Here is a 12,396-nt window from a genome sequence, read left to right as displayed (position 1 = left end):
ATTTCCTCAAGAGAAAATTCGGAATCCCATCTGGGCCTGCAGTAATCTTGTTAGGGAGTGAGCTAATACCTTCAAATATATCATATGTTAAGATCTTAGTAATGTTTAAATTTAAACCATTAGCGGGACTATTTTGCAGCTGATTATTATCAATACCAGGAGAATAAACAGTTTGGAAAAATTCTTTAAACATGTTTGCGATATCCAAACCACTGGACGCTTGCTTGTCACCATAAAAGAGTTGTAATATATTACAATGGGTGTTGGAGCAATTTAAGACCCAACGATTTTACAAAAAAAATTTGCTTAGGAGAAAGGGTACGGTCTATAGAACATTTTAAAACAAAAAAAAAATTTGGATGAACCATATTTTGCACTAAAAAAGCTTCTTACTAAATTGCTAAAAGCTTCTTAAAACATTGCTGTGGGAAAACTCCCTAATATGTCGATTTTGCACGAGAATTTACGAAAGTGTTGTCATATTGGACAAAAGTTTAGGTAAAAGTCTGCAGTTTTTAACAAAGTTAATGGAAGGAATAAATTCCAAAATAAACTTGGAAAACTTAGAAGTTATAAGTGAATTTCCTACTGTTCATTGTTTAGATTTTAACACGCATGTTTATATATATTTTTTGTAAATTAAAATATTTTTTTCTTTTTTTTTTATTAATTGGTTAGGATCCCTCATTTGACATATAAAATTTAAGAGTGACACAAGTTACTATAAAGTCCTTGTATAAAAAAATCGACATGGAAATAACGCTTTAAACAAAATAAACCAACTGACCTGACACCTTTATGTAATAAAATAATATATAAGGAGTAAAAACGTAAGAAAATAGCTTCACAATTTGGCAACGCTCTAGTGATTAGTTTGATTCTCCTGAATAGGTTGTGTCAATAATTTGACAAATATTTATAAACGTCAACGTTCCTAAATTTGAGCAGGCAATTTGGTCAACAACTTTAAAAAAGTGTCCTGTTTTTAATTTTTTTTCGATAATACTCTAATAGTATACTTTTAATATATTTGTGTCGATAAGTAAATAGCAGCATAGGAAAAATCGTGGTCTATATACAACATAAATTTTCGTTTTTTTTTTGTTAAAAAATGGCTCATCCAACATTTTTTTTTGTTTTAATTTATTGGATTTAAGGTAAGCAAAAAAAAACTAAAAATCGTTGGGTCTCAAATTGCTCAATCACCATTACAATGAGTATTACCGGATTCCTTTATTAATTCTTTATTTGGGGAACTTTCGAACACCCAACACAAGTAGGGTATCATCTGCAAAAAAATTTCATCTACATGCAGACCATCTAAATCTCAATATCACTATGAATACTCCTATGGTGTAGACAATCTATTCCTTTGAACATGCTAATGTGTAATTGGTTGCCTAAGCAAACCTGTCAAATTGAATTAGAGGTTATGTTTACAATTTGCAACTCCCAAAAAGCCAAACATGAGATGTTTAGCTGGTGTATCCTCTCAATAAATTAATAATTTACACGAAAATGTTGATATTGATCCTCGCCTTTCATATACTTCTCCATCTTAAACCCACCCTTTGCAAGGATGATTACAAGGAATCCCTGGTAATCCTTCCACTATCCGGCGAAGACATCTACACTCGTTTTTCGTTTAACTTTACTTGGGACGGCGACCCCGCTACCAAACAATGTAAGTACACCCTTCCTCCCAGTGCCCTTTATATTCTCAATTTATTTACACAGACCACCATACCCATTTATTCCCGAGAGCCGTAGCGGAAATCATCGGGAATTTCAATGTCGAAGAACTGCATTTGAGCTTAACCCAAGGCCTATGGAGGTACGAAACTTGGGGTTATCCATTTAGAGATGCCGCTCCCGGTGCCGAACTGTGGGCTTGGTTTAAACCAGACACCACCGATGTCGATAAAAACTGGAAACTGCTCGCCAATGCCCTAAGTGGTTTACTGTGTGCATCATTTAATTTTGTCGATGGATTGAATACTGTTAGCCCCGAATATTCTTTTAGGCCCCAAGGAGTTATCGACTGGCCTAAGGTTAATAATAGTTTTTTAAGGTAAGGGCTGGTTTTTAAATATGGATAGTAAGTAGTAATATGTGAAAAAAAAAACAAAAAGATATGTTTTCCTTTAGATCTTGTAGTTACAGGTGAAATTTTCATTTTCCTTACTGTTTTATTTTTTAGATATATTTGTATGCATTTTATATTTACAACTTACAAACATGATCAGGTAATTATGTGTTAAGACTAGTATCTTATCTTATCTCAACAACAAAAAAGAAAATAGGTAGTAGGAGTATTACTAGATAATCATTATTGGACATAGACTTCTGTTCATTTTACCACTATTAAAAGACTCTCGGAGATCTTACAATTACTATGTTATGCAATTTTGATTGTTGTTACTCCTCTAAACCAATAATTGGTTGGACTGTTCATGAAAAAGAATTCTTCAGCAAGTTGTGGATTTCACCATTTAACAGTTTAAAGAGAAAATAATACTATAACTGTAATAATAAGTGACTTTTTCATATAAGAACCTATTTTTATAAAATAAAATAGGGAACCACTGTAAGCCAGAGTTTAGTTCTTTTAAAGTAGGATTTTCTATCCTGTGCATTTTGTATACTGCAGGAATACTTTCAGTATGGTTTCACTTAATTTCTGACTGTGATATTTATTGGGACTGGGTTGCTATGTTGCTTAATAGTGTTCTTGTCCTTTTTAGTTTTTACCAGTGTATCTGCTTTATGTATAACAATAGTCTTAGGGTGAATGATAATAGAAACAAAATTAAATAATTTTTACCGATACTGCAAACTAGATCCAAAAAGTTGGGGTTAAGGCCTGTAGGGCATATTTGTGAATACAGGCTATAAGTTATTGTTTTAAAATTAGGTATGTATGTATGCAATGGTCAAAGAGAGTACTGTAGATTTTCATCATAACATATTTGATTTGGCTTTCAGATCATTCACTTATTTGCCTTAACACGTTAACTGCCACGATAGAATTTTTTTTTACCCCGCGAGGCAAAAGCTATTTTTTATGTTTCACTTCCAAAATAATAAAAATCATCACCCACAATTAATTACTTGTCAATACCTGTCAAAAATTGTGATTTTGAACATGAATCAAGTGTGTCTCATAAGGCCTGGCTGACGAAAATTGCACAGTAGGCCACGAGAACCATACTTGATTCAAAACAAAACTAGCCTATTCTTGTTGTTTATCGTCATTTATGTGTGATCAGTCAAACAGCGAAGAACTAAAAACTTGTGTTTTAAAAACTTGATATTTGTTTATTAGCGGTCTTTATTATTGACTAAGATAAGATTTTATCGCAAATCTTGTTTTCCAAGCTAATTTTAGATTTTTTTTGAAAAGATGGCTAGTTATAATAAAGAACAGCAGCGTCTTGCTGATGAACAAGATGAACGAGATATTTTCTGATGAAGAGCCCGATCCTTTCGGAGAATCCTCAGATGAATATGAACCTGATGGTTCATCATCTTCATGTAGTTCGGAAAATAGCAATGAGCCATTAGTAAAAAAGAAGAAAACAATAAACATGCGCACTTCATTAGGATTTCCAGGTGTTGGTGGAGAAGGTTCCAGTACGCAACTTCTTAACAGAGCTAATGATCCACCATTTTTCCAAAACGTAAATAAAAATGACGCAATTTCGGAGACCATAGAGGCAGTTATTCAGCAGTTTCAGTTAGATAGTTCAGATGATGAGGAACTTGTTCCAAGATTGATGTGGCAAGAAGTGACTGGACAATACCTAAAGAACTTTCCAGTTGATATTCCTGAAAGTGGTATTGTAAATCACTTATTTCAATACATTGATAAGCCTCCTGTTTTTTTTTCAAGCTGATGGTGGATGACAATGTTGTAAGTAACATTGTGACGGAAACTAATCGTTTGGCTGCGCAGAAAAAAGAATCAACACTTTTAAAATGGTCTCGTATAAATAAATGGAAAGATACTAATCCTGAGGAGATTATAACTTTTATTGGTCTTCAAATTTGGATGGGCTTACTTCGTGCATCTAAATTGGCAGACTATTGGTCCAAAAAGAATTTATGTAAACCAAATTTCAAAAGTGATGTCACGCAATAGGTTTGAGTTGTTGTTGGCAAATTGGCATTTTCAAGATAATGAAAATGCTGATAGTTCTAATAGATTATACAAACTTGGACCTCTTTTGGACCAGCTGAAAGGGAATTTTCAACAGTTCTATATTCCCAAAGAGCAAATATGCGTTGACGAAACGCTTGTCCCTTTTCGTGGAAGGCTGGCTTTCATGCATTACATCAAGAATAAACGGCATAGGTTCGGCGTGAAGTTATACAAATTATGTCTTGAAGGAGGATATACTTGTGATCTGAAAATATATTGTGGCAAGGAAAAAATAGATGGATCAAGCGTGCCAACTAACGTTGTTATGAACCTTTGCGAACCACTTTTGGACTGTGGGCGGTGCATTTACGTAGATAACTACTACACAAGTATGGAGCTGGCTCACAAGTTACTAGAAAGAAAAACTCATTTAGTAGGTACGCTTAGAAAAAATCGTAAAAATAATTTAAAAGATCTTATAAAAAAAAAGCTAAAGAAAGGCGAAGCATATAGTCAAGAGAGTATTACAGGAGTTGTAATTACAAAATGGCAAGACAAACGGGATGTCCTTACTTTATCTACCAAGCATACTGGTCAAATGATCAAAGTACCAACACGGCGTAATGCGGATATAGAGAAGCCAGATGTCGTTGCTGACTATAATACATGTAAAGCTTTTATCGATTTATCGGACCAAATCAAAGCATATTCCTCAGCTTTGAGAAAGGGAATTAAATGGTACCGAAAAATTGCAGTGGAATTGCTTTTGGGAGCGGCTATGGTAAATGCGTACATATTGTTTAATAATAATAATAATAACGTTTATTATTTACCATGGAAATTACATAGAATATAAACTTACAGGTGTATTCAATAATGGAGGTAAATAAAAGCCAATGTATCAGACTCCTGCATTGAAAATGCAGGTTCCGTTCTACCTACATAGCTTCAACATAAAAAACTTTTTAAACTAAACTACTTTTTAAATAAAACTAACGAATTAAACTAACAACTAATAAATTAAAATAAACTAACTACTAGATATAATGTACATACCTTACATCTAGGTAGTTGATGATTTGGTACAGATTACAACAATAGTTTAGGGTAGTAATTGGACAAAAAATGACAATACCAGCATTTAGAGAAGAAGTTGTTTTATCCCTTTTACATCTTTCCTAAGAAAACCAAAATGAGCGAAGAGATTCACAAATAAACGCAAATCGAGTGAAACATATTTTGGAAGACGTCGGTACTGCTAACCGGCGAAGATGCTGCTTTTGTTATTCCAAAATATCCCAAGAAAAGGGCAGGTCTGTGGCAGCTAAAAATTGTGCAGAAACTAGATGAAAGTGCATTCAGTGCGATAAGTACTACTGCGTGACTTGTTTCACCGAGTGTCATGTCTGCTTAAAAGAATAATTATTTTTATGCTTTTAAAAACTGTGTACCTTGTATATCTAATCTGTACTTTGAGCTTCTAAAATGTCTTTTTTTGAAAATAAAATGTAATTTTTCCTAATAAAAATATCTTCAAAAATAAATTTTGTTTTTGTTCGACAAAAATTAAAAAACCTTGCATTTAACGCCATTTATACAAAAATTTCGTGTGCTAATCATTACATTTTATACGCCAGGCCACGCTTTTTAAATTACCATTGACTTATATGGCTACTGAGAATCACCGGCGAGCTACAGGCATAATGACAATAGTTTTCCTGTGAATCACGGCTGATTCACGTGGCATAAACTAATATGCTACCTGTGAGACACACTTGATTCACGTGGCAGTTAACGTGTTAATGGGTTTATCCTGTTAGACAACATTTGAACAAAACCTTTTGTCTTATTATAATCTTTTATTTAATTCTTTGTTCGTACTACAAAAAAGGGCAATTCGAATGATGTAGAATGTTGAATTAAGGGATTCAAGCAAACCTGTATTTCTGCCCAACAATATTTTGACTTTACCACGCCTATCTATTCTTGACAGTGTGTTTGTTTGGTTTATAGAAAATATAGGCATCTTATTACACAGGGACAATATATTACTCATGAAGCACAACACATACTTTTACTGATACCCACCAAGAGCCAAGTAAAGAGGTCATGCGTTTATGATGCAATAAAAATATGTAACCATTTGAAATTTAAATAATTTTAAGAAGTTTTAATATCAATGCAAAAAATGTTGGTTAGTATAACATATTACTTTGAATGAATATTTTAATGATCAGTTTGCACTGGTATGGTACTAGCTGTGAAATAAGCTTTTAATTGCTAAGTTAAATCTATGTGTGTGATTCTTTGTTTTACTAATAATTTAAACTGTATACTAAGTGTTTTAATGTAAAACAAGAGCCTTTCTATTAATTTGTTCTTATTTTTAGATCATTCTTAATTTTTAGCCTATAGTGTTTGATATTACTTACAGCTTTGTCAATGACATCTTATAATCTTAAGACAATAAAGTGTGTTTTGACGTTAAGATCTTTTCCAGGTATTCAAGCCTCCCCCGAGAAATAGTATGCACCGAAAACTTAACCCCTTTTACGAAACTTCTGCCGTGCGGATCAAAGGCGGGTCTCTCGTCCCTCCTAAACTCCGGCTACATACACAACACCAAGTTCCATTCACTGGACCTAAGCCTGAGGCGAGTATGCAGCACCCAAGAATGCACCGCTGCCAACTTGGAATTGTCTTTGGGGGTGTCCCTCGTCTACAACTACGCCATTTTGGGCACCAAAAACTGGTCGTTTAAAAAACTGTTCGGACAAGGGCTGAACAGCCGTTGCCACGTGGCATCGAGTGATAAAATCTACGTGGATCTGGCCCCAAAAGAGTCGTCGAAGCAGGGTTTTGAATTAGAAGTCGAACCAGAAACTTATTTAGGAAAAGACAATGAGGTGGCCGTATACGAGTTACGGGATCGTCGTTTTTTAAATGTCGGTGTGCGTTATAATGACTCTGTTGGATTGACTTTGACTACTCCTGTAAAACTTTATGCCCATCAGTATTTGACCGGGTACGGACAGGAGAGGGGCGGGATTGTCACCGAGATATACAATAACCATTGGAGCAGTTTGGATATCGTTTTATTGCAGAACATTCCGTGGTACGTGCCGATATACTTGCACACTTTAAAAGCTGTCTCAAACGGCCGAACCATCGAACCGACAGTGTTAAAGTATAGGCCAGGCAAACAACGACAAAAAGCATATTATTTGGAGGTGGTTTACAAACTTCCGCCCCATTCGGTGACGACTGTTTCAATCGATTTTGATTATGTCTTCCTTAAATGGCAAGAGTACCCTCCAGATGCGAACCACGGGTTCTATATAGGTTCGGCGGTGATTTCTTGTGTTCTCCCAAAAGTGAGGGATGACTCCTTACTCTGGTCTCAAGGTTTGGTGCAAATCAGGACCGAGAACTTGGTGATAACACTTCCAACCCCGGACTTCAGTATGCCTTATAACGTTATTTGTTTGGCGTGTACGGTTGTCGCTTTGGCGTTTGGGCCTTTGCACAATACTACAACCAAAAGGCTGATTTTAATGAAGAAAACTAGGGACGGCTTATTGCTGAAGTTAAAGAGAAGATTTCTGCAGAAAATGGCTGCAAATTCAGAGAAAAAAGAGGAGTAGTGTATTTATATAGTTGTGTGTCAGTATAAAGTTTGCCATGTGTTTTTTTTTTGTAATAAAGTATTTATGGTCAGCTGTGATTAACTTTGATTGTTTTTAAAACTTAATTAAAGTAATTATAAGTAACTGGTTGTCTGATTTCAATGTGGAAAATAATGAAACAAAACTCCAATAGATAAGTTTTAGGTAATAATACAAACATATTGAGTGCAAAATGTTTTTATCCATAGCAGACACAATGGGCTTGGAAAATTTAAAAAAATATATATTTTTTTCCCAAAAATAAATACAACATAAGTTTATAAGAACAATGACGTTTATTTCAAGTTGTTAGGGTAAGTATTTGCAAAGTTATAAAGCTGCTAGTCTGGGGTTTTTTATACCTCCCGAGATTCCGTCCCAATTACGCGTTACGTCATAGACGCCGACGCGACGCGACGGTGCACAGTGTTGCGCCTAATGGACAAAAGTCCAAAAATAAAAGTCGGTCGATAATAAAATTAAGTACCGTACTATTTACAAAATAGCTGCAGACACTTATCACAAATATTTTTTTTTTTATAAAATGCGTGTAAACAACGCAACGGAGCTCCGAAACTTTATCATTTAATTTGTTTATTTTGTCGCCATATAAAATACCCACACTTTAAAATAAGTATTTCTCCGGTTCTGTGCGTATAAGTAGAAAATATTATATTGTGTTATAGTGACCAAAGGTGCTTAGTTACATATAGGTATGTACTGATTTATACTCACTTATTTAATATATTAAATACTAAATAAATGAAAAAATAGCAATATTTTAATATTAAGCTATCTTTGAGAAAACTTTTAAAAAAATGTCCGCATATGTCCTCGACAATTTTTTGTATATTAGTACCTCAACTAGTGTACTTTATGTTGTTTTCCTGCCCCAAACTGCCCCTTTTTTAGTTCTTAATTTTTTTAGATATGGCTTACACTATACCAAAAAGAGTTTTATTTGAAGAATGGTTGGTAAGCAATCAAAATGATAAGAAAAAAAATATTTTTTTGAAAATCAAATCAATATTAAATCTTGATGAAGATATCTGCAGTGAAACAGAAAGCCATTTAATTGACCAAAGTCATTTGTTTTGTATAAAAATGAAGGATTTATGGCAGAAAAGTCATCGAACCCGCAGCCAGTTAGAAAAAAATCACAGCCAATGGCTAAGTGGATCTATCACTGTTGATATAACTGAAGTTAACCAAGGGCCTTCACTTAGTCATGTAGAAGAAAGAAACTTAGTCGGAAGGCCTCGAAAATCATTCGAAGACTCTTCTTTAAAAACAAAGAAACGGAGAGTAGAGCCTTTGCTAAAAAACTATACCGTTGAAGAATTGCGTTTCGCTACAGAACACTGTATGGATTCTTCTAATGAAAAATTTTCTTCTGAAAAAAAATGTTTGAGTACTAAGCAAGCACTGGCTCTTTTTTATGATATTGATCTGTCAGTTAGAAAATACAACACTTTACGTTCTGTTGTAAATGCGCTACATCCTGATTGCTTCCCGAGTTACCGTGCCTTACTGCAAACAAAAAAAATATATTTACCTAATAATATTACCGTAACAGAAATATCTGCAGAAGTTGGTCTTCAAGAATTGTTACAAAAAACAACAGACAGTATCCTTAATATTTCAAATTTAAATATTTGTCAAGTGTTCAATCTAAAACTTATTTGTAAGTGGGGTTTCGATGGCAGCTCGGGACACAGTCTATATAAGCAAAAATTTGAATCGGCATCTAATACAGATGAATATATGTTTTTAACAGCATTGGTTCCAATAAAATTAGTTGATAGCTGCAATAATGTAATCTGGTCTAACCCAAAAACAAATTCTACGTTTTACTGCAGACCCATCAAGTTTGCTTTTATAAAAGAAAATCCTGAAGTTGTTCGTCAAGAAGAAAATGCCATGGTTATGTCTGTAAACGAGTTGAAAGTTTATACTACTTCAATTGAAAATAAAGATTTAGGTATTTCCTACGAGATGATTTTGACTATGTTTGATGGAAGTATAGCAAATATTTTGTCCGAAACAAACTCATGTTCAAAATGCATCATTTGTGGAGCCACTCCCAAAGAAATGAACTCTGATACGGTTTTAGATAAATCTCCAGTAACCCAAAACTATCGTTTTGGCATATCAACTCTCCATTGCTGGATCAGGTTCTTTGAGTGTTTGTTGCATATTGCATACCGGTTGCCAATTAAAACTTGGCAAGTGAAAGGCGCAGAAAATAAAGCAATTACAGAAAACACAAAAAGGACCATCCAGGAGAATTTTAAGAGCAAAATGGGTCTTATAGTTGATAAGCCAAAGCCAGGATATGGCTCCACAAATGATGGCAATACTGCCAGGCGTTTTTTTCAAAATCCTGTTTTAAGCTCTCAAATAACCGGAATCGATAAAGAACTAATTGAAAAATTTCATTTAATTTTAAGAATTTTGGCGTCTGGTTGTAACATCGATATAACCAATTTTCGCATTTTGCTAAATGACACTCGTAGGTTATACTTACATTTATATAGCTGGTACTATATGCCAAGTTCGGTGCACAAAGTTCTTGTGCATGGCTGTGACATAATTGATTTTTTTGAATTGCCTATTGGGCAACTTGCGGAAGATGCTTTAGAAGCAAGGCACAAAGAATTCAGAAAAATCAGATTATGTAACAGCCGAAAAACTTCACGGGTAAATGCCAACACCGATATAATTTCAACTCTTTTACTGACCTCTGACCAAGAATTATCTTCTTATAGACAATCTACTAAAAAAAATAAAAATATTTTGTATGATAATAAAATAAAAGAGTATATAATTATTGAGAATTCCCAGAACACACTGGTAGAATCTGTTTTTGGCTTAGAGCTATCTAGTTCCTCAAGTAGTGATGATGATCAGTCTGACTAGATTTTTGACTTATTTTTCTGAACTTTTTGTCATTTATGAAAAATAGAGGTAATGTAATATTTAGTACACTGAAGACTTGTTTTTTTTTTCAATATTTTTAAGCAAATACTTTTTTTGTTTAATTTGTAGTGTGTAATATTTAGCATATAATTGTTGAAAGCTTGTTTTTTGAGCAAATACTTTTATTTTATTGTTTGTTATGAGACAAATATAAATTAATTCAGTTATTTTATTACTAATTGCTTTTCTAATTTGGGCGAGGAAAGTTGTGAGCAAACTCTTCTTGTTATATTTTTAACATTATTTTAGTAAAAAACTTCAAAAGAGTTAAAAAAAAATAAAATACAAAGTTTACTTTTTTATTTTAACAGCTTATTTTAATTTTGTCCAATTACCCCTATACCACGCAACACTGTGCGGTGTATTATAGAGCGCTCGCTAGCCAGCCAGCCACAGTGCTGCACCTAGTGCCCAGGCGTTATTTTGACAGGGTGGTTTTGTTTGTTGACATTTTGACTTTTAACTTTTATTATTGACGTATTTTGCTTATTGACTAATTACAATGGAGCAGGGATTTGTTCGTGGTCAGTCAGACAACTTACCCATTATTGGTTCCCTGGCAATGACTAGAAAGCACTAGCATTTTTGCAAATCTGCAAAAATGTCATCTGGCAATTATTTTTCCTACGAAATTTGAATCAAAACACTGAATATCCCACTTTGATGTAATATCCAAAAAGTATAGATTTAACCAAAAATTTGACTTAAAAAAAACCAAGAATCTTTTAAAATACACTCAAAAACAAGTAAGCGTGTCACCATAACGCAAGAAAAATTCGGCTCACTTCGTTAATATTGTAAATATAGGCTAATACCGGTCCAACCATTTGGACCCACCTTGTCTAAGGCGTTTTTTGACATAGAACATATGTACATATGAACTTATTAAAATACAATACAATATTTATAGCAGGTATGTGGAGCAGATATTTTGAAAAACACAAACAACAGCAAAAACACGCATAATAATATTAACAAAGCAGCGTGCGCGGTCGACATGCTAGCGTCGGTCGTCGCGTCCACTTGGGCGCCTGTGACGTATCATCCCGGCCGCGCTGGTACAAGGAAAATATTAAACATGCCGTATTTATTCGAACTTTGAAAATTAATTGTGAAGTAACTATAAATGCTAGAGAACTGAAATAAATTGCTAAATTTAAGTTGGAGCCTGCTCTTTTTTACTAAAAAATAATCGAATTGTCGTTTCCAAGCTCATTCTTGGCAGTACGCCTGCTTCCTTTAATACTGTAAGAGAAAAAATTAAAAGGTTAAAAAACAGTCGGAGTAGACTGCTTTGATATTAATACTAGGATAGTTCAAACACTTAGAGAACTTATAGTGGTCCTGTTGACTAAACTAATAAATAGGTAAGTGTGGTTCTGCATGTATTTTTCCGGCCAAACTTAAAAAGAGCAAAAGTAGTTCTTATATTCAAGGATCTCGGGATAAACTTACAAATTACCGCACAATTTCTCTCCTTCCCATAGTTTCTAAAATTTTTTAGTCAATTTTAAAGGTTCAATTAATTACCTATCTACTTTGAAAAAAAACAATCTATTTATAGACTCTTAATGTGGTTTTAGAAATAACAAATCTAAAACATTGGCAATA

The 12,396-nt window shown here is 33.8% G+C and overlaps 1 protein-coding gene across 1 annotated transcript; it reads left to right on the top strand.

Annotated features, from left to right (window-relative positions):
- The first annotated feature begins 1,403 nt into the window (after nucleotides 1-1,403).
- Nucleotides 1,404-7,911, top strand: LOC126743559 (GPI transamidase component PIG-T). The gene is made up of 3 exons (XM_050450704.1): nucleotides 1,404-1,684; nucleotides 1,738-2,071; nucleotides 6,642-7,911. Exons 1-3 carry the CDS (start codon nucleotides 1,519-1,521, stop codon nucleotides 7,783-7,785), a joined length of 1,644 nt encoding a protein of 547 aa, XP_050306661.1. The 5' UTR covers nucleotides 1,404-1,518; the 3' UTR covers nucleotides 7,786-7,911.
- The last annotated feature ends 4,485 nt before the right edge of the window (nucleotides 7,912-12,396 follow it).

Source organism: Anthonomus grandis, chromosome 13, assembly GCF_022605725.1.
Source record: "Anthonomus grandis grandis chromosome 13, icAntGran1.3, whole genome shotgun sequence".
In the NCBI taxonomy this organism is placed as follows: Eukaryota; Metazoa; Arthropoda; class Insecta; order Coleoptera; family Curculionidae; genus Anthonomus; species Anthonomus grandis.
Note: the sequence above shows the minus strand (reverse complement) of the source record. Positions and strands in the feature narration are given on the sequence as shown.

What these genes read in the sequence shown, in the direction of transcription:
- LOC126743559 (XM_050450704.1), top strand. Translation starts at nt 1,519, where the DNA reads ATGTTGATATTGATCCTCGCCTTTCATATACTTCTCCATCTTAAACCC. An exon ending in CGACCCCGCTACCAAACAAT is followed by an intron (nt 1,685 to 1,737) that starts GTAAGTACACCC and finishes TTATTTACACAG; the next exon opens with ACCACCATACCCATTTATTC. An exon ending in GTTAATAATAGTTTTTTAAG is followed by an intron (nt 2,072 to 6,641) that starts GTAAGGGCTGGT and finishes GATCTTTTCCAG; the next exon opens with GTATTCAAGCCTCCCCCGAG.